Source organism: Denticeps clupeoides, chromosome 20 (genome assembly GCF_900700375.1).
Source record: "Denticeps clupeoides chromosome 20, fDenClu1.1, whole genome shotgun sequence".
Lineage (NCBI taxonomy): Eukaryota > Metazoa > Chordata > Actinopteri > Clupeiformes > Denticipitidae > Denticeps > Denticeps clupeoides.
Genome location: NC_041726.1, coordinates 16,649,917 through 16,677,915, shown reverse-complemented (window position 1 = coordinate 16,677,915; position 27,999 = coordinate 16,649,917). Strand labels below are relative to the sequence as shown.

Here is a 27,999-nt window from a genome sequence, read left to right as displayed (position 1 = left end):
GTGTGAGTGTTTGTACATTTGCAGAACATATGTGTACAAAATGCAGATTTAGAGCTTTACATGAGCAAACTAGTATTCTGTGTACGTCTGTGCGGGACATTCTGGAGCAAATATGAGAAAGTCTGGAGAGAGGTGGAGCTAGAAAATCATCTTATGCATAATTCAAAGACTGCTCTCTAACCAGTTAGAATCTGTCTACTCTGAAGAACAGGAGTGTACGCACATACGTACAAACACACATGTACACACACATTTTTATGTATTTTGAGAACCTAGGGCGATTGTTATTACATTTTTTTTAACAATCCTCGTTCACTCACACACAGAAGAAATCAAGAAACCCTGCTGACTGCGTTCACACTGTTTCTGTCTCTTTCTCTTCATGCCACCCAACTCTCTCCCTCTCAGTGGTGTCGTGTGGAAACCCCGGCACTCCACGTAACGCTCAGATCCAGTTCCATGATGGGTTGGTGTTCTCCCGCTCCATCTCATACGCATGCCGAGAGGGCTACTACTCCACCGGACTGCTGACCCGTCACTGCACCGTCAACGGCACCTGGACCGGCACCATGCCTGAATGCTCCAGTAGGCTCATTTATTATGTAGACACTTTTATATTAATTCGTTGGTTTTCTGCATAATGTTGTCTTGAATAATAGGTGCCAGACACCACAAGGGGCAATATAAAATGTATAAACCTTGTGTACTACATTGTCTTTGCATGTTGACAATCAGCTAACTCCATCTCACTTCCTTAAATGAGTTATATGAGATATATGAGTCGATCCACCAAGGTACCACTGAGGTGCCATGAGCAAAGCATCGTCCCCACACACCGTGCACCTTTCATGGCTGCCTACTGCTCACTAAGGGTGATGGGTTAAATGCAGAGGACACATTTTGTTGTGTGCACAGTGTGGTGTGCTGTGTATCACAATGACAATCACTTCACTTTTTTCACTTTTTCAAAAGGCATAAAAAATAAGAACCCTGTATATTTTATTATATGATAGTATTTGATACATACACACCCAGCTTACTGTACTTATATAAACTTCCCAATTTCAAGTATGCCGAAGCTAGGTGCTTTGAACGCATTACATATTTCAGAAGTGTGTCCCAGAGTCTGCTAATTAATCACTGAAGGTGCACTGATTACCGCACAACACTGCCTTATTAACCTGATTTGTGGCATACAGTGGATTTAAGAAACGTACACACCCCTGTGAGGTGAGAATATTATAATCAGAATAGCACATCTTGACCTGGCAAAGTTTGCCCACTCCTGCTTGCAAAAGTGCTCCAAATCTGTCAGATTGAGAGGGCATCTCTTGTGCAGCCCTACACAGGTCATGGCACAGACTTACACAAATTTGTAAATTTCCCACTTGTGGGACTAATAAAGGATCATCCTCTTTTCTTTAGAATTTGGGTCTGGGCTCTGGTTGGGCCTTTCCAAAACGTACATTTTCTTAATTCTGTTGTTAATTTGAGTAATTGATGTCTTGCAAGCTGATTTCCTTTTCATCTTCAGACTTCTAGCAGATGCATGAAGGTTTTGGGTCAAAAGTTGTTGGTATTTAGAAGTGTTCAATTACTATGTTTTATTGTGCAAGTTATTGCACATTTTTTTCCACTTTTGGGAGACTTTTACAAACTCCACCTTGAAACCCTACTACATAGTCCAAAAAACATTTTTTGTCAGATGTAGTACACAACCAGTACTTGCCAGAAATTCCTGGAGCTCCTTCAGTGTTGCTGTAGGTCTCTTGGCAGCCTCCCTGACCTTTTTGTCTTGTTTTTTCACAAGATATCTTTAGTTCTTGGCAACATCACTGTTGTCCTATTATTGCCTACTGTTTGATGACATATCATGGAACATTGACAAGGTTCTGGATTTTTGGTTCTGAGTCCTCCTCAGATTGATACCTTTCACAAGCTCTCTGCGAACCATGGCTTTTGCAGGCAACAGAGTCAGGAAAATCCTAAATAGACAGCTATTTTTTAGGGTTTTTTTCATAGGTTACTAAAAGACTCTTTAATTGATGGCAAGCGTGTATCCAAGGAGACCGAAAAGGTTCAAGAAGGTATTAATTTCAGGGTCTGCATACTTATACAACCAGGTTATTGTGCATTTTTTTATGTGATTTGTTTGACTTGTACACGTTATGAATGTTAAAGGTGGGCAATGCCTTGAAATGTCTCTCATTTTCACATCACAAAGCCTGACATTTCATCTGCAGTGTGTACTTTTTATATCCACTGCACATGCCACATTTTGTTACGCATTTTTGTCGTATTTTATAAGTATAATGAATTAATCTGATTTTCAAGTATAGTTATGACACCATGCATTAGAGTAAGTCAACAGTAAAGTCAGATGTAAACTGTAGACTCATCCAGTGGGCTTTCATCAGACAGCATGTTTTCAGAGCATTCAGCTCAACTAGGTTGTACTGTACATGCACTATCACCTTGCTGGATCATAATAGTTTAGTATGAAAATGGAGGAAATGTTTGCTTCTAAATTCTACATGGATATCTGTTTTATTTTATGAAATATTTTATGAAGTATGGTGAAATCTGTGAGACAAAACAAATATAAGCAACACATGTACAACACATGTAGGGCTGCATCTAACGATTATTTTTGGATTAATTGTAGAATCGGATAAAAAAAAAAAAAAGAAAAGCATTCATTTCCAACCCTTTATTCAAAAACAGAACCAAAATCTTTAGAAAGTGCACAAACATGTTGCTCCTTGAGCTGTTATAATAATAATAAAATGGACTAACACAAAAAACATACACATGTATGCTTTACATCTGCCAAATATAGACTTAAAAAAAAAATAAAGTGCCACCTGAGCTGCCAAAACGATAAATAATTTATAAAAAAAATAAAGAACGATACAAATCAGAAAATTTAACAGGATTTGTTTGAATGTCAGAACTTGTTCTCTACACTACACTGCAGATGCACACACTCACAGACGCACACACTCACAAACTCTCACACTGACACACACACACACACTGCAAAAAATGCTTTTCTAACTTAGTAGTTTTGTCCTGATTTCAGTCCAAATCAGGACAAAAAATCTTAAATCAAGATACATTTATTAGACAAATAGCATAAGAAATGATGTCTTGTTTTCTGATAAATACATCTCAGAATTAAGTGATTGTTTGTTTAAAACAAGCAAAATTATCTGCCAATGGGGTAAGAAAAATAATCTTAATGAGATATAATCTCAAACAGACGTTTTAAGCATCACTTAATTTTCTCATGCCATTTTTCTTGTCTATTAATCTTGATTTAAGATTTTTTAGATATTTGGACTGGAAACGAGATAAAATTACTAGGTAAGAAAAGCTTTTTTTGCAGTGTAGCTATACATGACAACACATTGAAAAATGAATGGTCCAAAAAAGGCTAGTCTTTAGTTAGCGTTAGTAAAAACATGTCTTTAGTCTTTTAATGCAAAGTAACTATAGCACCCCTGCTTTACTACTGTTATTAACGTGCTAACTTGTCATGCTTGTCAAGCTGGATGATGGGTAAACATTTACATTTACAGCATTTATCAGACGCCCTTATCCAGAGCGACTTACAGTCAGTAGTTACAGGGACAGTCCCCCTGGAGCAACTTAGGGCTAAGTGTCTTGCTCAGGGACACAATAGGCGAGTCGTCCACGCGGAGACGCAGAGAACAGTCCGAACGCTGTTTCATCCCCCCTCCACACCTGTAGGTGGCGCTGTAAGTCCCCCGCGGCGAGTTAAACACCAGCACCAGGGACATTACGTTCCTCACTTCAAAACGGAACAAAAGTAGGATTCTGTAGCGATTTCCCCTGCTGCTGAACTCCCTTCTTCCTCCTCAAACACTCCAACATGTTTGCGTTTCAGATGCAGGATCATTGCCGTGGGGCTCCCGTGCCGTGCCATGTCGCTTTTGCATATTTTCGCGCAGATTTCTCTGCCTCCGCCATGTATCTGTCCTCTACCTCCGCTCGTTTTTTTCCGCGCTGTCTATGAGGCGCCAAACTCTGCTAGCATCTGTGCGCGAGAGACCGAGTGTGTTCACTCCGCTCCGCGCTCAAATTTTTGTTTAATAATCAAACGTCTCTGCGTCGCGCGACATAACAAATCGATTAGGAAATTCGTTGCAAACTCTTTTAGTAATCGATTTTATCGATTCAATCGATTCGTTGTTGCAGCCCTAAACACATGTATACATTTGTTATTAGATTGTCATTTTTTATAACACCTCTCTTTCTGTCTCTCTCTCCAGTAATTAACTGTGGGGACCCAGGGGTGCCTGCAAATGGGATGAGGTTGGGGAATGACTTCACGTATGGTAACAGTGTCAGCTTCCAGTGCTCCCCTGGTTTTACTATGGACACAGACCGTGCCTCCACCCTCATCTGCACTAAAGACCGCACATGGAATGCAACCAAACCAGTCTGCAGAGGTATCCTTGAATAACTGTCTCACAGAGCAGATGTGCTGCTTTTTAACATTTTTACAACATCACCAAGGGTTGATATGAATAAATAAAACACACTTATTAAAATTACTCATCATATCATATTTTATAGTATACGATGATAGTAAATTCATCAAATTCCCAGTGGCTTTGACTTTTCCTGCAGAAAAAAAGAGGAGATGTTCTGTCTACAAAGAGATCAAAGAACTCTGTATAGAATAAATTGAGGTTTATCCCCAAACCTAGCATCAGCATTAAAAGTGACTGAACCACACTGACAGGAACTCTCCCCAGGAGACAGAGAAGTGGGTCTACTACCATCTGTTGACCTACTGCTTTACTGATATGCATATTGCCTTCTAGAACATTTGTATTTTTTGGCATTTTCACAAAAAATGCAGCTTGGAATAAATTCACATTCTATTGATTTAGTCACAGGACAGTCCTCAATGGGATTTTTGTCTTTGAGTAGCATTGTTCACTGGTTTATTTATCGCGTAACCACCCTGTGACTTTTCATAATCAGCTGCAAGATGGCCTTTATAGACTCTTGTGAAAACTGACCTGTAGACCTTTTGTAATCTTGTTTATCTCTGTTGTAATGTGTATTTTTTGAATACATTTGTTTCTTTTCTTGCCAGCCATTGTCTGTGGACTTCCCCCAGTCATCCCTAATGGTCAGGTGGTGGGCACCGACTTTCAGTGGGGCTTCAGCATCAGCTACAGCTGTAACCAGGGCTACCAGCTGTCCCTCCCAACAGTGCTGACTTGTCAGGGCTCTGGCAACTGGAGTGGGGAGCGTCCACAGTGCTTCCGTAAGTCCACAGCTTTCCATCTTTCCTTTAGCAAATAACTTGTACCAAATCAGGCTGACATGAAGTGAAAAGGCAAGTGAAGTGAAGTTTATTGACTCCCCAGGTAGGTGGGATGCACTATGCAGCAAGTGGATAGTCAGTCCTTAAAGTTTATGCAAGTTTAGTATAAGGATCTGGGCATCTTTGACAAGAACCATATTGTTAAGTGTACATTCAAGGATGAAGCACTGAAGCATGTAAATAGGGAAGACTAGTCTGTCTGCTTCAATTCCATAAAACTGCTGTTCCTCAAACTGCTGAAAGCCTTGCTGGTCATGACATTAGGGTAGGGTACCTAACTTTCTTAACCCCAAATCTGACACACTTTCTTGCAGGTGTGCATGCAGAGCACCTGACCAATCCCACTGCACCGTAAGGTGTCAGAAGGTGTTTATCACAGTTAGTTGTGTGCCTGTGCTGACCTGTCTCCATCATGGAAAAATGGTAGAGGGAGACCTGGTCTGATGAATATTGTTTTTCTTTCAATCATGTGGACCACTGTGTATGTGTCTACCTGGTGAGAAAAAAGGTGCAGAATGGATTGTCAATGGCACTCAGCCATAAAAGGCATCCAGGGAGCAGTGTGTGAAGCAATGTGTGGAGTAGTGTGCTACTTTGCTCAGTAGCACCTCAGTGGCACCTTGGCGGTTCGGGATTCAAAGCATCAACCTTCCGATTACAGGTCCTTTTTCTCACCCACTAGGTCACCGCTGCCCCAAAAAATTTAAGTAAAGTGAATGTCATTGTGATACACTGCAGCACAGCACACGGTGCATACAACGAAATGTGTCCTCTGCATTAAACCCATCATCTTAGTGAGCAAGGGGCAGCAATAAAAGTTGCACAGGGTGCTTTGCTCAGTGGCACTTCAGTGGCACTTCGGCAGCTTGGAGTTTGAAACAGGAACCTTCCTACTACAGGTTTGCTTCCTTACCCACTCGGCCACCACTGCCCGAGATGAGAGTTAAGACCTCGTTCACACGGATGTCTGAACCAGGCACTTTTCTGGCATTTGTGGCATCGACCAATTTCTACCGAAATCCCAACAAACTTTAATCGGTTTAACTTTAATCAAGGGAACGCCAGTGAAACGACAATCAAACACAGCTACAAATGGCATATTTCATTCAGAGGATGTTTATTTCAAACATCTGTGTGGATGAGACCAAACCCTACCCTGAGCAGCAGATCAGGTCGACACAGTCACTACCTCTTTTTAATAACCAAGGAATCATTATGATATAATAGTTTTTTTTGCAGTTCATCAATTCAGAATTGTCTAAGTTGATTGTGAGATTATATTCAACACCCCTACTTGATAGCATACCACATGTTACATCAATGACTTACACAATCTAATGCATTTATGCACAATGTATTTCTGTGATGGTAACTGTGAAGATTTGAGTGTTGCTCAGACAATGTTTGTTCTCCTCACTGTAGAAGGCCTGACCTGTGTATGTGTCTTTGTGTATATGCAGCTGTATTTTGTGGGGATCCAGGGATACCCGCACATGGCCGACGTGAAGATCGGGGCTTCACCTACCTCTCCTCAGTCTCCTACTCCTGCACTTCTCCACTGGTGCTGGTGGGATCCCCCCACCGCTACTGTCAGTACGACGGGACCTGGAGTGGAACACAGCCCTCCTGTATAGGTAAAAATTCAGATAGGAGTCATATTTCTAACGATCTATATTTGTTCATTTTGAAGCTCCATATAGTATAAACTGCTATGTTTTTACAAATTTTTTACAACTCCATATCACAGTATCCTGCCCACACACTACAGGGTGTTATTGAATTTATATTAAATTGTTTCAAATTGGTCAAAAGGCCAATGCTGCCATCCATGAATGGCAAAAAAATCAATAATCAATTAAGCGAATGAGGCAACACCGACAGTGAGACAGTAAGGAGATTTTTACCTACCTAAAGCAACAACAAAATCGGTTCTTTTTTAAATTCCCTGTTTGCTAAACAGTTTATTATAGAAATGAACACACAATAAAACCCAATGGTTACAATTGTTACGACTGGTTTGTGGCAAAGTTCTTGAGACATTTGAGTACTGTGTTCCAGATCCGAGTCAGACAACCTGTGTGGACCCGGGAACACCGCTGTTTGGAAACCAGAACAACACGCTGGGTTACCAGGTAAAGGCCAATAGTCCCTAAACACTGGATTTTGTAAGTTTTCTGTGTGTCTGTGTGTTTGGTCACAGATGTAAAATTACTCATCTGTTTATGCAGTCATGTCACAGAGCATTTCTTCTTTTTGCATGTTCTTCAGGTAGATCATGTTTGATTTTCCACTCCTCAGTTGTCTTGACATTTTGCTATCAATAATGAATGCAGAGTGCTTTGAAGTTGAGGTGTTGCATGATGAGGCAAGAGGGTGTGTGTGTGTGTGTGTGTGTGTGTGTGTGTGTGTGTGTGTGTGTATTTCTGCATGGCTTGTTAAACTTTTCTAATGCACGTTTTGCCTATCCCCTCAGTATGGAGTAGCATACACACTCCACAAAGTGTGTCTGTGTGTGCATTGATGTTATGTGTCTGAGATTTGAACTGTCATAATTAATGCATCTTTAATCTCTTGTGTGTTTGCTGTATATTTACAGTGATGGTATGATACGGAATGTTATTTTGTTAGTGGGTGATTGTTTGCTGATAAGCAGTGTGTTTTTGTGTATACAGATCGGCAGTACGGTGCTCTATACCTGCAGGAAGGGCTACCTGCTCCTGGGTTCAATCTCTCGTACCTGCTTACCCAACCTCACCTGGAGCGGCATACAGCCTGAGTGCATCGGTATACACTTCTCTCGCTCCCTTTTTTGGTGGGTGTGTATGCTTGTGGGTCTGTGTAGGACATCATTTTCAGGCAGTGGTGGTCTAGCAGGTAAGGAAGTGGACCCGTAATCGTAAGGTTTGAGTCTCGAACCAATCCGGTGCCACTAAAGTACCACGAAGCAAAGCGCCGTCCCCACACACTGCTCCCCAAGGTGATGGGTTAAAAGCAGAGGACACATTTTGCTGTAAACCGTGTGCTGTGCTTGCTGTGTATCACAATGATAATCACGTCACTAAAAAAAAATCTGTATTTATCTTTAAGCCATTTAACTGATCGCTACCAAAATGCAAATGCTAATAAGTTAATTGTTAAAAATAAATATAAATAGAAATTGATTAAAGTGGTTAAATTAAATGTCTCTCCTCAGCCCATCACTGTAGTCAGCCAGAACTGCCGCCACAAGCAGACGTGAGTGCTATAGAGCTGCCTTCTCTGGGCTACACCCTCATTTACACCTGCCAGCCTGGATTCTACCTGGCAGCCGGCTCGGAGCATCGCACCTGCAGGCCCGACAGCAGCTGGACCGGGAAACCCCCACTGTGCTCAGGTATCTTAAAAGCCATCAACACACAGATAGATAAATAAATATGCAAATCTGGCCATTTCTCTCATAATAAATGAAAAGAAATTCCTTTTTTTATTAGCATGCGAAATCAAGTCCCCCCAAAGCATGAATTAAACAAGATAAAACAGGAGGGTCCTGACAGCAGTGGTTCCCAAACCTCTCCTAGTTGGTGGGAATAGGTTGTGTTGGTCAGCAGCACAGGTGTGTTAAAGATGTGTCAAAATCATCTTCTCTAAAAGGGGAAATTCAGAATATTTATATAAGGATTTTGTCATCTGTACTGATTGGCTATGAACTGGATACACATTCTATCCGTAATCACATATTAAACTCTTTTTAAAAGATTTGAGACCAAGCAGCTCTGAAAACATCAGATCTCTGTCATATTAAGGTAAAATATTGGATTTGAATCACTTCAGCCTGGTGATATAAATGAAGTCTTTGTTCATTTAATTGGATTATGATCCCGACTGAGAGCCAACATAGGTAGCTCTGGTAAACAGATTAGCTATTGTAGAATGATTTAGGAGATCAAGATGTTTCTAATGATCAGAACGTGTGCTATAGTTTTTTTATCATCATCTTGACCAGCCCCTGTTCAGTTCTCCATATATGCCAGCATGCAGGGCACAGCGTTCCTCCTCTGACTTTTTGCATTTCACCTCCATAATCTGCTCTCCTTCACCGGCTAATCACAGCCAATCATTAATTCTGATGAATTGCCAGCACGCACCTGTTTCATCTCAGCGACTGAGTGGGATTGGTGCAGCCAATTCATCACGCCATCGCCGGAGCTGCGCGTCAGAGTGGGGGCGATTAGTTCGCTGTGTAACGCATTGATTAGGTCAGTGGGAGGATGTTGTTAGCACTCAGGCTGCTCTCAGCGGGATGGCACTACACCAACATATATTTACTGCATTTACAGTGGGCTGCGACAGAGAAAGCCCCACCGCAGTGGCTGGGATCTGTGCTTTAAGATTTTGAAATATGGTCTGTATGGGTTTTATGTTGTGCTATAAAAGTGGAGGAAAGAGGGGGAGAGAGAAGAAATATTGGGAAGGATATTAATAGCACCTGTGGGAAGGTTGACAGAGTGGCATCTCACTGAGCTTATAAAAATCCTGTGTGTGTGTGTGTGTGTGTGTGTGTGTGTGTGTGTGTGTGTGTGTGTGTGTGTGTGTGTGAGAGAGAGAGAGAGAGAGAGAGAGAGAGAGAGAATAAGTAAGAGGAAGAGAGAGAGAAATTCAGCAAACCTGTAAGCAGACTTTCATGCTTTTTGGAAAATAAGCTTATGATCAACAAACACAATATCCTGCAATTCTCTACCAACATTGTGTCCCTTATTATTAATTTAACTATGCCTCAAGAATATTCAGAACTCTCTACTTCAGACAATTTGTCAGTGTGGAATTCTAGGATGCTTCCCCGTTCCAAATATCTAGAGGGAGTCTATTGAACAAGGTTGAGCATAACTCAATAGATAATGTAATTCAGAATTGAAATTGGTTTATTTGTACAGTGTATTCATAAAACACAATGGATGGTTTCTTTATATATAAGTTCTTTATATATATTATTTGAAAGAATGAATGTGATGCCTGTTGCTTACAGGGCTAGTCAGCTGGCACCCATTTCACATGTTACAATGAAAGTCTGTAAAACTCAAGTTGCTAATCTGCTGTGTTCATTCTCACGTTTTTCAGTCCTTCTTCTTAGCTGTTGAGTATAGGTTTTTGGTGGCCTGTCTTAATTTTAGTTTTAGCCTAGTCTTTGCATCAGTCTGTATTAGTCTTAGTCACATCCATATTCCTTTTAATCTTGTCAAGTTTCAGCCAAATAAAAGTCTGAGAAAATTATCGATGAATATTTTAGTGGAGTAATGCAATCCTTTTTTTACTAATGCAATTCTATTTAACCCAGTCAGTATAGTACAAGCACCAAGTAGAACAGACAAAACCAGCATTTTCTTTTAGTCAAATCCATATCATAATTAAAACAAGGTCATCTTACTATTGTATTTTTGCTACTTTGTAGACTTAAGAATACGCTTCAACCATTCCAGACACGGAAGACACTCTGATTTGATCCATGTTTTTCAACCACACATTCTTTTTCTTTTTTACTTCATTGTGTGAACAATGTGTTATTTTCTTCAGCCTTCTGCTCTAATTAATTACAATAATCTTATTTAATGCCATGATTGCTGTCCAACCTAATGGGAGACAGATTACAGAAACAGGAAACAGTAACTGTGTATAATAATGCAATTAAAGAAGAGGAAATGATGCCTCATCTTGTTTTCAAAGTTTTTGAAACGAAATTGAAGAAATTTAGTCTAGTTTTTAGCCTGTCTGTTGACAAGTGTTAAAAGGCCTTTTGGCATTTTAAGTAAATCACATAATAGGACATTTTGATTTACATTTACATTACATTTACAGCATTTATCAGACACCCTTATCCAGAGTGACTTACAATCAGTAGTTGCAGGGACAGTTCCCCCCTGGAGCAACATAGGGTTAAGTGTCTTGCTCAGGGACACAATGGTATTAAGCAGGATTTGAACCTGGGTCTTCTGGTTCATAGGCGAATGTGTTACCCACTAGGCTACTACCACTTTGATCAATTATGATGTAAAAAGAAAAGATGTTCCTCTACTGAAAAACATTTGACTCATCGTGAAAATATAAGTTCCTGTGTGTGGTCAGATGAGGTTGTATTAAAAATACTTAATACAAATACTTCCTCCTGTAAGTCACTTTGGATAAAAGCATCTGCAAAATAAAGTAAAGTAAAGTAAAAATGAGGAAGCTGACTGACACATGGCTTGTCTCTGTCCTTCCAGCCGACAACCGGCCGAGTACGAAGACGGTGGGTACCGTACAGGAGCCACCCAATGCCAAACTTCCAGGTGAGCTGAAATCGAACATCCTGCTTGAGTATTCACTAGAATGAAATGTCCAAACTCCTTTTGAACTCGTTGAATATATTTGTTTCACTTTATGGGATGGGCACCAAGCTATTCTTATAGACTGCTATATGGAACTGTTTTTTGTCTTTTTCAGTTCCAGGAGGAGTGTTTGCAAAGAATTCCCTGTGGAGGGGTTCCTATGAGTACCTGGGGAAGAAGCAGCCGGCCATGCTGAGTATAACAGCGTTTGAACCTTTCAGCAACCGGGTCAATGGCACTCTCATTGACCACAGTGGAGTGGAGCTCAAACTGTCTGGTGAGAGGCTCTCTCTTCACATTCTCCAGGCCAAGCTATGTTTACTGGGAGACGTTTGAACACAGGCCTGTCCACAGTTTCCAGATATGAGGATGATGGTTTGGTGGCGCTGATTGTCTGGCTCATTAATTCTTTATTGTCTCCAGTGCAGAGTTGTTATTGAGACATTATCTCCTGCTTTATTCCAACTTGCTTTACAAACTCACACACATTCACTTCCAATCCGGCCACACATACAGCTTTAACCCAATATTAGTTATCTGGCTTTAATGTTGTGGCTTCATATGTGCATCATGTGACCATAGCACAATCCCTGCACCAACCAGACAGTTAAGGCTGCCGTGCTATGAGAAATTATCTAACTGTGTCATGTCACTGCTAACAATATGTTAGATTTCCCCAGATTAACTCTGCTGTAGGAACTAGAGGAACTGTATAGTATATGTTTGCTATAAGACCTCACCAGTTGCTGCCCTGACATCTGGCCGAATTGATTGCAGTGAAGTTGCAAGTGCCATTGGATCTTTGTTTACTCTGTAACTTTGTATCCACAGGTACATATAAAAGAGAGGAAGCTCAGCTGTCCCTTCAGGTGCATCAGATCCGTGGGCCAGTGGAGATCTTTGTGAACAAGTTCAAAATCGACAACTGGGCACTAGAAGGACGAGTATGTGCAGCTGTTCTTTTCCCATCAGTTTAGGGTAGATTTAGGGACACATTAATAACTTCAAGATGTTTATCTGATCTCAATCCAATAAAGCGTCTGATGGATATATGGATATCAAATTAATTGCAGCACCACCTAACTTGTAGAATTTGCCACCATTGAATGGGTGCCAAATACCACAGCGTACATCCAAATGTCTAATGGAGTTGATAGCATATATTTCCTTTTGGTTGGAACAATTACATAAATACATGCTAATTTTACACCATTTGGTGGAGTCCATGACAAAGATGTGGTAGAAGTTCAGACCAAGATTGAGTTTAGGCCCCAGGCTAAGTGGTGGTCTTCAAACAGCCCCAGTCAGCTATTGCCACCTTGTTCCCGGCTAGAAAGCTCTTGTAGCCAAGCCTAGCCTGGTCGTGGCATTCAAATAACGCACACAAGGGGCTGAATCTGCTGTAGGGGGATGAATAATGCAGCGCATTGCACAGCCAGCTCAGCTCAGCGTTGTTCTCACACTACACACCACTGAGGAGACTTTTACAAACAGCCTGAGCCCTGATCCTCTTTCCTGCATTTATTCTCATCATGGGATACCACCCAGCCAGATGTCAGCAGGGCGAGCAACAAATTACTTCACATAACAAGAGTATTTAAATCCAGATTGTCTGCTATACACAGTAACTATCACTGGACTGTAGTTTGGCCTGCAGGTTTCATATGGTCAGGATTCGCACTAATGACCCATGGTATTGTGTTTAATGCTAAATTATTAATTATTAAAAAAAGAGTAGCCACCACTGCAACTTAATGACTGCACAGCCACCTCAGTGTTTTTCACAGTGAGCAGCTTTGGATGTCTGCAGGAAGCAGCAGTCTTCAGAGAGCTACTCCACCTGCCTGTCTGCTGGTCTTCCACCCACACAAAAGGCCATGCACTGAGGCAGAATTTTCTTTTTTAATTAAAATGTCAGTTAAATGATTGGCTGGTAATCAGTGGCAAGCCATCACAGGCTGGCTGTCTTGTGTAATTAAAAGAGCAGGTCCAGGGGTCAGTGTGTGTGTGTGTGTGTGTGTGTGTGTGTGTGTGTGTGTGTGTGTGTGTGTGTGTGTGTGAATGAGAATGAAAGTGCCGCAGCATCACACATGTCACCTATGACACTAACTACAGACAGAAGCAGCTCTTGACGTTGTGTTCATACCTCATATAAAAGATTCGAAATAGGAAATAATTTTTTTAAATAATATTTTTCAGGTGTCTTATTTACCTTCATCCAACTCTGTCGTATACCAAGGGTTTGTCCGTGGAAAGGGCTTTGGCCAGTTTGGACTACAGAGGTTAGGTAGGTGGAATTCATCCCACAGTCTTGTGTAAAATTGTCAGATGAGGTGTTTTATTTCATTAATTGGAACTATGAATTATTGAGGTTTAATTTGAACTATTTACTGTATTTTATTGATGTAATTCTCTTTAATTTTTACAATAATTATGTGTGTTATATGAATCCAACTAACTCAATATCACATTTTATCCATCTCACACTACAGGGGGTTTAATGCATAAATCACAATCACACAAGATCTAAACAATCCATGACCCGACGAGGACAGGCATACATTTATAATCACACTACATCGACAAAATACGAATGGACCGATCCATTCAACAAGATCCCACAGGACAGTCTGACAATGACATTTTTTGAGAAATTGAAAAATGTAGGCAGTTTTTAAAAGTTTTTTAATTTGAGTATAATTGTTTTCAGTGTGGCATTTGAATATAAAAATGTTGGAAGTCAGTGGCGGTGTGTGTATGTGGCTGGCTGGCAGCACTGAGTTCGCTAATTGAATCTCCCCTTGTTTGTAGACATTACTGGCCACATTTTCTATTGTCTGCTGAACAGGTGTGCTGTCACTCTCACATTGTTCGGGGGAACAACGCATCGTCCTGAATCAGAATAGCACTCTGGTTTTAAAGTGACTTCATTTTCCCTTGGCGTTGTAATCAATAATTAAAAAGCATTGTTTGCATAATGAAGTTTGACATCCCTTCAAAGCAAACGTGTGGCTGTGTTCATTATACCATGAACAACAAAGTCATTTTCATCGTCCTTCCTGCTTTGTTACTTGGTCATAATAGATGCTAAATTAAATTTGATCTGAAAATTATTTTGAGTGAATGCAATGAAGTAGCTCTAACCTGTCCAAAAATTCCTATAATGAGCTGCATCAGAAGGATTATGCACTCAGAGCCGTGTTGCTGAATCAGAAATCACTTCAGTCTCTATTGGATATGATGTTCTTGTTCTCAATTCAATGATTTAATTGTTTGTTTGTGTATTTGTGTGTCTGTGTTTGTTACAGATAATCTGGACCCCAGCACAGAGAACTCTGGCTTCCCCTCCAACAGCAGCTCAGTAGCAGCTGCCATCTTAGTGCCTTTCATTGCAATGATCATTGCTGGCTTTGCTCTGTACCTCTATAAACACAGGTATACGCAGACTGAAAAACAGTACATATTTAACTACATCGACAAAGACACTACCATTCAAAAGTTTGTATTGCACCTACTCATTTATGGGTAACTGAAGACACAGGGATGGGTAATAAACCAAAAAAAAAAAAATAGGAAGCAAGGTAAAAAGTTGAAGGTTTGCCTCTCTCCAAAGCAGGGAGCTTTTGCTGTGGTGGAGCTCTTGTCTTCTCTCCACAATCCTTAAGGTTTATGCTGAACACTTTTTTACCACTCACTCATGAATGGTAAGAAAGCGGCTTTAAATAATGACAATAGTGAACAAAGCAGGTAGACAGACCACGAAGGTAGACAGAGGCGACTGTAGAAAAAAAAACGATTCCTCAAACATACTTCACTTTCTCCTGATACAAACAAATACTAAATATGTTATGTATACAAAGACTCCATAACCACCACAGAGTAGGGGCACCCAGACTTTTGACTGGTAGTGTATTTAATTTTTTACCCTAATAATTGTAATGATGCCAAGAGTAGAGTACTTTCAAACATATTAGTGGTGCTTATGAGCTACCTATGGTACATTCTTAGGAGAAGACCCAAAGTACCCTTCAATGGCTATGCGGGCCACGAGAACACCAATGGGAGAGCCACATTTGAGAACCCCATGTATGACCGCAACATCCAGCCGACGGACATCATGGCAAATGAGACAGAGTTCACTGTCAGTACAGTGTGCACTGCCGTATAGCAAACACTCCCTCTACAGGTCAGTGCTGAATTTCATTTTATTTGAACATTTAGAGAAAGTATGTACCATTGTGTACTAGTCATGCTAAATGTGTGTCATCAGCAGAAAGCTACAGCAGTGAGCAGCACATCCTTCAAGTCCTTGTAAGTTGCGAGGTGGGACTTCAGTGGATTAGTCACATCCCACAGATGCTTGGTCGGATTGAGATAGATTGAGAGATCTTTACTGAAGGTGTCTGGTGGTGTGTACCCACTTGTGGAATCCATGCCTTGATAGTAAAGGCTGTGAACCTTGATAATAAAGTCAGACAAGATCAAATATTTAGGAGTATATTTAGCTTTTCTGTAATAATAAAACACAAAATATAAAATGTTAAATATTTGATGTTTCAAGTGCATGTGTTGTTCTATATGCTTATTTAATTTCTGTCTTTCCCTTTTTCTACTCCCCATGTTCATCCTTTTATTCCCTGCTCAGCCCCATTCTCAGCCCCCACTCTGCACCACAGCCACAGGATGAGAGGGTTTCCATGCCAACAGATTTGCCTCCCCAGTTAAGGGGCGGGTGCTGCATTTTGGTGGAAGACAACTGGAGAAAGTGAACAGAACCTGTTTTTTTTTTCTTTTGGTCTGTTTTTTATTTTTCTTTATGACTTTGATTATTTTGAAAAAAATGTAGAAAAAAAAAACAAACTCCTCAACAAAATAGAGAGGGGAAAATTACGCTCACATCCAACAGCAGCAACACATATACCTAGAGACTACAGCAACAAAATGTGTGTATGAGCGTAGAAGCAAAGAAGAAAAAAAACATTTGCTGTGTGTGTATGTGTGTGCATTACGGGTGGAAGATTTCTGAGCTTCCAGAAGAGCTGGTGCTGTGACTGATGTGTGGTCATCTCCGCCTGCAGCATGATGGAGAGCGAACAGCACCTGGATTTTTTTTATTCATTTTTACTCTCTGTGGAATACTTTTTTTCTCTTAGATTACAGGTGGTAGGCTTTCTGGGACACATCCCACCCTCATCCCCCTTACTTTCTGACAAGTTACCATTGATTTTTTTTTTTCTAAAATTCTCTCCTGAAGCCACAGAGTCTAAATTGAAGTGGAATGAGATTTCTGAAGATCATTAGATGGCTGGATTCTACTATAAGGTCTGTCTGACCTGGAGCAGGAGCAGTCAAGATCTCTTTGGCCAATGCTAAAAAAAAAGAGCCCTAACATGATCTTGTGAGTGTTCATTAAGGATTTTGACCCTTTTTTTAGGATTTTGAGGGTGAGTAGTATATTTGGTGCCATCCATCTTTGTTTGGTTCTACAGCAGAAAAGAACAAATGAGGAAGCAAATGCTGGGAGGTGGACTGCAAAAATGAAAAAAAGTTGTGGGGATGCCCATTTTATTATTTCTATGGTCACTTTTTTTTTCTTCTGGAGTAAAAAAAACAACTCCCTAACCTCACCCACTCCCCTGACCATTTCTTCTGACCATTTGCAACAGGCAACCCCCCCGTACTACTGACTGGTCCACCATCTACTGATGGGGCAGTGATGAGTCAGCTAAGGCCAACGTCCCAATATCTCTGAGCCACACTGTGGAAATGGAGCTATTAGCAGCTTCTTTATTCTTGGATACCGAGACAGACCTAAACATGCAGATGGATATCTTCACCCTGCAAAGGAAACGGAAACAGTCCTACTTTGATCAGTCAATCTCTTTGAGATGCAGCATGCCACCATTCCGTTCTCATTGTTTGGGTAGGTTCCATCATGCGGTCCCTTCATAATTACAATGACATTGCAGCATTTACCATTTCTATGACTTATTAATGGCAACCGGTACGAAGGCATTACATGGAGCCCCGAGTGGGCCGAGTGTCACACACCATAGACAGGTTGGGAAAGACAGGGCTGCTGCATTTCCATCTGGTTCAGTAATTGTTTGAACCATTTTTTTATGTTCAAATCCACAGCTTATCGCCACTGCGAGAATGTAAAATTGCCCTGTACTTGTTTAAATTGGGCCGTGATGGGAAAAGCAAAGATTGTATTTCCCTTGTGATTTTTGGCGGTAAAGCGATTGGCAGGCCATTATCTTAAAAACCTATTTGTATTCACTTTGCATTAGAGTGCATTGTGTGTGTGTGTGTGTGTGTGTGTGTGTGTGTGTGTGTGTGTGTGTGTGTGTGTGTGTGTGTGTATTTTACATAAGTGCTCAATGACAGCAAATATCATGATTGGAGCATTTTCACCCAGTGAACTGGTCTCAGAACCCCATTCCTGACTTCTTCTACTACAATAAGTAGACAACATATCATTCTCAGTGCCAAAATTCTTATGAGTCACTTTATTTTACATATTTCATTTAAATCAGTGCCTTGATTATAACCTTATTTTGCTTTATTTTATTCCACTTAGTCACCAAATGGCAATCCTCTAAAAGATAGTGGCCATGGCACAGCCCACTTTCCCCCTGATTTAGATGTGAAATGAGCAAACATGATGATTCTACCCAAAATCATCTGTACCAACTTGTATACAGTATAATATATGTTTTCTAGACATAACAAGTGTGTGATTAAAAGAACAACACATACAGTACTGAACAAACGATTCCCCTACTTAAACTGAGGGGAGGATGGAATCATGTTTACTTTATCTCTCTCAGAATCCAGAGAAACAGGCCTTATGTTATCCAGACTCACGGCAACTGTAACAGGAGTTGAGGAGGTTTCTGGAATTCTTTTTTTTCTAACTATGCTCCAGCTGTGGCTCAAATCAAGCATTAATGTGTCTTGAGTTCAGATGCTGAAAGGTGCTGTAGGAACTGTTCATATTCACATGCTGTGCGGTCCTACATACAGTACTGAATGTTGCACCATCATGCCATCCACCAATTCAATTACAACGTCATGAGATGGGAATGTCCACAGAAGTCTCAAGCTTTATGGCATTATATTACAAGGTACATATAACAAAAATTGGAATACATTTACTTTTTCAGATATTTAAAAAGTATATGAGCTTCAGAGTGCTAACGCTCCACATATCAGTGTGTCAGACCACATTTTCTGTTTGTTTTACCATTGCCAAATTCGTGAGCTAGGGCTCATTCTTGAATAATCTTTGGGAAAAAAAGAACCAAGATTGATAAAGATCCAAGATTGATAAAGTATATGAACCCTCCAAAGCCTCACATGACAACAATAGGAAGGAAGAAGAGTTATGTGTGCTTCTGACCAAAAGGGAATAACTGAGATTCAATATTTCATTGATATATAATGTTATCAGTATAATATTGATAATATTATATATAAATATATATATAATGATTTTGAAACTTCACAGGGACTTAAAAAGACAAAACCTGTGTAATTACATGACGGAGAAAAATATATATATAAACAAATGAAAAGGACCTGTTTGAAAAGAAGAACAAAAAACTTTTTGTACAGAGATATATTTTTATGAAATACATTTGTAATATAAAAAAAGAGAAAAGGCATTGACAGATCTGTAAATGTTTTTCATTATTGTAGTACAAATGCTAATGGGAATATAAAAAAAATTATCTATATATAAATATATACATATATACAAAGAGAAAAATAGAAAAAAAAACTTTTTTTGTAAATGTATAAAAAATTGTATATACAAGTTTACATACTGTACATATGTAACCCAACATGGCTTGTCTGCAATATATAAAATGTATTTTATCCGTCTGTATATGATGCTTTGCATTGTGTTCAAGTTTATTCTACTTTCTTGAACTTGAAACCTATTTTGAAGTTTTTTGAATAAAAAAAATTAAACATTCACTTGTGTGTTTCATATGTACATAAAATAAGTCCAAAATTGTAAGTATGAATGGAAGGATGGACTCCCAAGCAGCAGAATATTAATGAATATTATTACATAATCAGTTCTGACCATCTTTTTACAGTACAGTCACATTACCTCACCACCCGATCATGAATTACAGAAGAAATTACAGAATTTTTACCAGTGCTTATTAGAATCTGAATCATACAAGTAATCTTTTGTGTCTTGGGTAATATGTCATGACACGGAAACCCTCACATGCAGAAAACTGCTTAGGGTAGTGACCAATTGTACATATGTGTTCATACCACCTTTAAAATGTCAGATTTAAATGACCATTTTCATTGGTAGACTGGAGGCATCAAAACTATGAGCACATGGAGTTATGTACTTAACAAAAAAAGGTGAAATAACTGAAAATATATTTTATATTCTAGTTTCTTCAAAATATACACCCTTTGCTCTGATTACTGCTTTGCACACTCTTGGCATTCTCTCGAGGTCGTCACCTGGTCGTCACCTGAAATGGTTTTCCAACAGTCTTGAAGGAGTTCCCAGAGGTGTTTAGCACTAGTTGTCCCCTTTGCCTACACTCTGCAGTCCAGCTCACCCCAAACCATCCCAATTGGGTTCATGACCATGACTGTGTAGTCCAGGTCATCTGCCACAGCATTCCATCACTCTCCTTCTTGGTCAAATAGACGTTACACAGCCTGGAGGTGTGTTTGGGGTCATTGCCCTGTTAAAAAAAAAAAAGATTGTTTAACTAAACGGAAACCAGATGGCTGCATGTGGCTGCAGGATTCTGTGGTAGCCATGCTGGTACGGTGTGCCTTCAATTTTGAATAAATCCCCAACAGTGTCACCAGCAAAACCCTCACACCATCACACCTTCTCCATGCTTCACAGTGAGTATCAGGCATGTGGAATCCATCCGTTTACCTTTTCCACATCTCACAAAGACAAACCGATTGGAACCAGAGATCTCAAATTTGGACTCATCAGACCAAAGCACAGATTTCCACTGGTCTAATGTCCATTTCTTGTTATTCTTGGCCCAAACAAATCTCTTCTGCTTGCTGCCTCTTCTAAGCAGTGGTTTCCTGGCAGCTATTTGACCATAGCTGATTCGCGCAATCTCCTCTTAACAGTTGTTCTAGAGATGGGTCTGCTGCTAGAACTCAGTGTGGTATTTAACTGGTCTCTGATCTGAGCTGCTGATAACTTACGATTTCTGAGGCAGAGGTTACTCTTGGTCTTCCTTTCCTGGGTCGGTCCTCATGTGTGCCAGATTCGATGTAGTGCTTGATTATTTTTGCCACTCCACTTGGTGACACAATTAAAGTTTTTGCAATTTTCCAGACTGACTGACTTTTATTTCTTAAAGTAATAATGGCCACTCGTTTTTCTTTAGTTAGCTGCTTGGTACTTGTGACCTAACCTGTACAATTCAGGTCACCCTTCATATTTTCTATTTGGATTTAGGTCTGGGCTCTGGCTAAGCCATTCCAAAATTTTACTTTTCTTCAGGTCAAATTATTCTTTTGTTGATTTGGGTGTAAGCTTGGGGTCATTAGTATGTGCACATCTGAGCTAGTTCTAGACATATTTTAAGGGTGTGCACACTTATGTAACCAGCATATTTTATTTTTCTCAACAGATTTTTCCAATTCATTTTGTCTACGTCACAGAACAGAAGCATAGGTTATTAAAAAATGATCTATCAGGGTGTGTACATGTTATATACAATGTACATAAAGGTTGATCCATGTTGTCCAACCATTATTTCCTTGCATAGTTGCATTTGTAGAAGTGACACAAAAACTGTTGTTTAAATCTGTGTCATATACTCGAGCACAGCACCGTCATGAAGAGTCCTCAGAGTCAAAAGCATGCCCCCCAGGTAAAACATGTTTGCTGTTTTTATGTTTCTAGCTTCATTATAAAAAGACACTGAATTGTAGCAATGGGGTGGGTAATCACAATTGTCTTTTCCTAGCGAGCTTCATTATTTTTGGTGTCATGACTTTTTCGCTTACACACTCCTGCGCTGGAATTTGCAGATGACAACATTCATAACAGAATTAACCAATGTGTTAAAGGTTTCAGCAACCTACCCTTGCTACACATAATTAGAGCTAACAAGCACCTCATGTATCCTAGAATCCTCTTCTCAGTCTGCACAGAATAATGAGTATGGCCTGGTACAGCAAAATGGTGTAAAAAAAAGTCAATTAGCTTTTTGTGATATTGTTGTTGAAGAGTTGTTGTTATTACATAGCAAAACCAAAGAAACAGAAGCATAATTCTGAATGTCCAGTGAAGAATAGAACAGTATTTTGCAACTTGAATGTTGTTATTTTGCAACTTGAATGTGTTGATAAAAAATCCTATTGTCCTATGTTGGATGTTTAAAGGTGGAACCTTAAAATAACACTATCAAAAATTCACCGTCTTGCAACAAAAAAGCACAATGCTTCTAAATGATAATTGATGTTTGATTGCAATTGTTCTGCTCAAAATATGGTGGAAATATAATCTTGAATGTAACATCTTCATGCTCACTGTTGTTGGAAAAAAGGCGTTATATTTAAATAAATCTCTGAAGATCTGAAGATCATTTTAAGTAGAATTTGTCACATGTAAAGATGTTGCATAATTAATCATTCTTTTCTAAATTGGATGAACATTTTCACGAAAAAAAATTATACCAGTGGTTGTATTTTCAACCTAATTTGAATCAGTTTTCTTACTTAAAGTCAAAGAATTTAGCTTTTTAATGAGTCAGTGGTTAGGCATATCAGAAAGTGAGTCTTGACTGGACAATTGAAAAACTATTTGTTCAACTGGTCAGCCAGCAGTGTTGGGCTCATTCAGGGCAATAATTGGCTGTTATCAGACAGCCTCTTAGAGAAAAAAACAGAGCGAGACAGAGAAACCCCAAAACACACAGCGATGCTTAATCCCCAATGCTCTTCCATGCTAAACCAAGCTCAGCCAAGTATTTCTTGCCATACATCACAATTACAGTTAATCCATATGGCTGTCAAGCGTTCTCCAGAAGGACTATGGCGTTTTTTTCCTGTTTTCGGGAGTCCTGGAGGAATCCTAGTGAATTAGTCAACTGGGAGGATCTAGTTAGTAGGACACTTTAGGGCTGTGATCCAGTGTTTGTGATGGACTGTGTCACACAAGATGTGCAGACAAGAAAAGGGTGAATGTGTGACACAAAGGGAAATTTAATTGTGTGCACAGGTACATGTAATTTACACATTCTTATTCTTAACACACTCTGCAAACCTCCCAGAATGTGATAAAAATCAGGGAGGAATTTTGTGGGCCTTGTATTTTTTTGTTGGTTTGGTTTGTCTCATGTCATTCATCAGCCTACTGTTATGTGTGTGTGTGTGTGTGTGTGTGTGTGTGTGTGTGTGTGTGTTTGGGGGTGGGGGGGTGGGGTGGGGTGGTTGGGAGTCCTTTAGGAGAACAGTATCAGGAACTTAGAAGGTGCCACACCAGTCGGCTTTGCCATTTGTATTTGTTGATTAGGACCCTTTCAGACAAAGAGTGAAAACTCTTTAGTAAAAACATTGGGTTTCAGGTTGTGAGTTCATGGTCCTGACAAGGTTAAATGCCTGCACTTGATTGATCAAATCAACTGCCATAAAAAGGCCATTAGTCACCCTTGCTTCATACCCGGGGTCTATGGTGATTAATCAAATGATGTCATGTGTCCTTGTCTGGAGGCAGCTACCATGGCAACACTTCAGCCCTAAGGTCACTAAAGAAAGCAGCATGAGTCAGGTCTGGGTTGAGAGCTCTCCACCCATGACCAGTGGAGAAACCGCTAGTGACCATGTGGTTATTTTAATTTATCACACCCGAAAGTTATCGACAAAATAGGCACCATTGATTTAACAAGAGGAAGATGAATGGACAGTGTACAACAAAACCCAATCATTAACTATGGATTACGTTCCATTATTGTCTTCACTTGAGTCAATAACAATTAAGATGATGGACGTCATTGTTAATGGGGCAGAAAGTTTGACATGAAAAGTCAATTGCTTGACTTTCATCCAAAAAGAATAACTTCTGAAAAATGACTTCATTGCTTAATATGTAATGATGCAGCACATTTAGGAGGTTCCAAAGACATCACAGAAGATGTCACAGAAAAATAGGACTCACACAAGTTATTTGAAAAAACAAATTCAACATCTCCACTTAGATACAACTCCTAAAACATCAAATACTAAATATGTTTCTTAGATTGGATTCTCCAAAAGTACTCCATTTAGTAGGTACGTCCAGAATTTTAACCGTTATTAGATCATTTTCTAATGGGAATACATTATGAATGAAATGTAATGAAGTGTTGGAAGTAACTAACACAAACTATGGAACTAACATAGTAGAAGTATAAAAAGTATCATTTTAAATGGCCAGCAAATAAATGACTTGCAGCTATATGGAAAATAACCAGCATTCATTGGAATGTGTACGTGAAGTCCAGCTCAAATGTCCAGTCCACCAAATATTCCAGGCCGTGGTCCCGCCTACGTACGTCCAAGAGATGATGGACCTTGTAGGCCAGAGAGCCGTTGTTGCGCTGCGGGGTGGTGTTGCAGAGGGGATGGGTGAGCCTTGCGGAGGTGGGAGACATGGAAGACCGGGCTGACGTGCAGAGGGGAATGGCCACCTTATACATTTACATTTACAGCATTTATCAGACGCCCTTATCCAGAGCGACTTACAATCAGTAGTTACAGGGACAGTCCCCCTGGAGCAACTCAGGGTTAAGTATCTTGCTCAGGGACACAATGGTAGTAAGTGGGATTCAAACCCGGGTCTTCTGGTTCATAGGCGAGTGTGTTACCCACTAGGCTACTACCACCCTGTCAACCTTATACGCCACAGGGTTGATGCGACGAGTCACTCGGAAGGGTCCAATGAAGTGGGGTCCTAGTCTTTGGGGACTGGACAGCATAGGTAGGCCTTGGGTGGAGACCCAAACTCTGTCTCCAGGATATTACACGATGGCCGGCCAACGGCGTCGGTCTGCCTGTCGTTTCATGCTCAGCGGTGCATTGAGGACATGGTGAACTTGGACCAGACGTGTGGAGTTGGCGGAGTCGGTTGTTGACTGCCAGCACCGGTCCCCCAACCATGGCCATGGGGAACCATGTGGGTCTGAGGCCGGTGACCATCTAGAAGGGGGAACACTCCATGGCCGAGGAACTGTGCTGGTTCTGTGCAAGCTCCGCCCAGAGGAGGTGTTGGGACCAGGAGGTGGGTCGAGCAGTAGGAGCGAAGGTAGGTCTTGACCTCCTGGTTGACCCTCTCGGTCTGGCCATTGGACTGGGGGTTGTACCTTGATGACAGACTGACCGACACCCCCTAGTTGTACTCAGAAGTGACGTTAGAACCTGGCGATGAACTGGGGGCCGTGGTCGGAGAGGAGGTCTACTGGGGGACCAAAATGCTGCACCACTTTGTGGAGGACGACGTTGCTGGTTTGGGCATCTGTAGAGTGTTACAAGTGGCGACGTATGCCTGTACATCCGAGGCCAGGCCTGGCCAGCAGAACGTCTGCCGAATGTTGGCCAGGGTGCGCTGACATCCAGGGAGTCTGGCCAGTGGATTGTCATGCCCACATATAGGATTCACGATCGGTTAGGGGGTGACACGTAAGTGAGTTTGGGAGGCGTGGTTCGAGGTGGGGGGTGGTGTGCGTGATCTGCAATTAACATTTACAGCAATTATTTACAGCAATTATCAGACACCCTTATCCAGAGCGACTTACAATCAGTAGTTACAGGGACAGTCCCCCCCCTGGAGCAATTTAGGGTTAAGTGTCTTGCTCAGGGACACAATGGTAGTAAGTGGGATTCGAACCAGGGTCTTCTGGTTCATAGGCGAGTGTCTAACCCACTAGGCCACTACCACCTCTTGCATGAGGGTCCAGTGCACGAGGGCCAGAAGGAAGGGCTGTGAGAGGATGAGGAGGACAGATTGTCCTCAGCCTCTGGGATGTATCGGCAGAACAGGGCGTCAGCCTTCACATTTTTGGTGCCGGGGATGATAGGGTGAATTCGAACTGCATGAAGAACAAGGTCCACTGTGCTTGGGTTAAGGAGTTGGCCGTTTTGGAAGTACGCCATATTCTTGTGGTCCGTCAGTACTAAAAATGGGTGGACTGCCCCCTCCAGCCAATGGCGCTACTCCTCCAGAGCTAATTTGATGGCCAGGAGTTCCCTGTTCCCAACGTCATAGTTCTGCTCCGCCAGGTTTAGTCTTCGGGAGAAGAAGGCACAGGGATGCAATTTGTGGTCTAGGGGGTTGCGTTGCGATAGTATCGCCCCCACGCCTAGACTAGATGCATCTACTCCAACGACGAATGGGTGGAATAAGATGGGGGCTGTGGTGAATAGCTGTTTGAGTTTGTTGAATGCCTGTTGACCTTGGGGGTTCCAGTGGAGTCTGGTTGGTTGGTCTTTAAGGAGGGAAGTCATTGGTTGTGCCACCCTGCTTAAGTTATGGATGAAGTGACGCTAAAGGATTTCCGAGGAAATGCTGTAGCTGATGAATGGTCCAGCTTGGTAAAGACAGTGGCCCCTGCCAGGAGTTCAAAAGTGGTGTTCAGAAGTGGGAGGGGGTACCGTTTTTTTTCTTGGTTACCACATTCAGCTTCTGGTAATCAATGCACGGCCGCAGTCCCCCATCCTTCTTACCCACAAAAAAGAACAGGGTGGCAGCTGGAGAGGTGGAAGGACGGATTATGCCACTAGCCAAGGATGCCGTGATGTACTCATCCATTGCCTTTTGCTCCGGAAGCGAGTACAGCCGGCCTCGTGGTTGTAAGGTGCCGAGGAGCATGATGTGTGAGGGCGATAATCAGTGTCGCCTTGTTGCTTAGCAGTGGTTTGCAGTTGTCTGCGCGATTCAGCATGCTTCATGTGTTTCTTGTTTTTGCTTGGGTCTTCTGGGTGGCTGCTGTGTCCCACGCCCTGTGGCAGACGTTTGGCTATGAAGTCATGTGGTGTGTGAGAAGTCAAACTGAAGTTGAGGCAAGGACTTCTGAGCTGCGAAGTCCAAAGTCTCTGAGCTGCGAAATCTCTTTAACACACAGACATGCGCAAAACATTCTCAGCATTTAATATCAGACTGAATGATACTTGACATAGCCTATCTAGTGTTTAGTACACAGCATAAAATCCCCTTTATACTGATACACATCAATAAAAACTCGATAATAAGATATATAAGATAATAATAAGATAGTTCAGTTCTGATAATTTTGCAATGTCTTTCAAAAAGTTTCTGTATGAATACCATCTAAAGAGTTGCATTGCCTGCCATCTGTGCTTTTTCTGATCAGTGGAGATTTACTATCGTTGGGCCCCCTAAAGTCCTTTAAAGTTGTTTGGGAAAGGTCACCCCTGGTCATTGCACTGAAGTGAGGTCCTTAATTGCTCTAGAACTCCATTGCAGACAGGGAGCTGTGCAGGCTTATGATCAAATTCAACAAGCATGCATATCCCCTACATAGCATGCATCTAGTGGCCACCAGCCTTTCTAAGCATGAAAATCTTGTTGTAGTTCATTTTTTGTTTGTTTGTTTGTTTGTTCATGCGCCAAAAAGTAAATGTCTTTTACATTTCATAAATCTACATCTGTGTCTTTTCACCTTCATAACTATATGAATGAGCACTGTTCTGAAGACTGGGTGTTGAGGGTTCACATCCCAAACCATCAAGGTTCCACTGCAGTGTTTCACAATGACAATCACTTCACTTTTAGTGATAAGTTTGTACTCTTTATTTATTGCTACTGCACTTTGTCTTCTATGTCTTCTATGTATCATGTTCTATTTCCTGTCTACGTGGGAGGGGTTTTCAAGTAAGAATTTCATTGTGCTCTGTACACTGTACTTTGTACACATGACAATAAACTTCAACCTTCAACCTACTCTGCTTGCACTGAGGCACGTGCTAAACTTGGGCACGTCTCATGAGATCACTTTGTGTTCGTTGTTAGATCTGTTTTACATTTGAGTAAGGAGATTTTCTTAATTTCTGTGTTTCTGTGAACTCTCCTTGAACTGTGCACAGGTAAGTATAGTCTATGGTGCATTTAAGGCAGATGCACTGTCATAGTTCACAAATCATAATTCACATAATTTAAGGCAAGGCCTTTTTCTTGCTGATTTCCCAGTTGTAAGTCATTCCTTATATTTCTCTGTTTCAAATACTGTAAGCTTTGTTCTTGATTGTGTTTTTCTGTTTTGTTTTTTTCATAATTAG

General features: G+C 40.9%; 1 protein-coding gene across 1 annotated transcript in view; it reads left to right on the top strand.

Moving 5' to 3' along the window:
* The window catches only part of csmd2 (CUB and Sushi multiple domains 2), a 242,749-nt gene extending 223,383 nt beyond the window's left edge, over positions 1–19,366 (top strand). The window contains exons 58-71 of the mRNA XM_028963348.1: positions 409–585; positions 4,296–4,475; positions 5,132–5,305; positions 6,826–6,999; positions 7,424–7,497; positions 8,038–8,149; positions 8,559–8,738; positions 11,599–11,664; positions 11,819–11,980; positions 12,535–12,647; positions 13,903–13,990; positions 15,012–15,138; positions 15,712–15,889; positions 16,349–19,366. Of these exons, the coding sequence (XP_028819181.1) occupies positions 409–585; positions 4,296–4,475; positions 5,132–5,305; positions 6,826–6,999; positions 7,424–7,497; positions 8,038–8,149; positions 8,559–8,738; positions 11,599–11,664; positions 11,819–11,980; positions 12,535–12,647; positions 13,903–13,990; positions 15,012–15,138; positions 15,712–15,871 (1,787 nt within the window). The 3' untranslated portion in view covers positions 15,872–15,889; positions 16,349–19,366. The remainder of the gene's footprint in view (positions 1–408; positions 586–4,295; positions 4,476–5,131; positions 5,306–6,825; positions 7,000–7,423; positions 7,498–8,037; positions 8,150–8,558; positions 8,739–11,598; positions 11,665–11,818; positions 11,981–12,534; positions 12,648–13,902; positions 13,991–15,011; positions 15,139–15,711; positions 15,890–16,348) is intronic.
* The last annotated feature ends 8,633 nt before the right edge of the window (positions 19,367–27,999 follow it).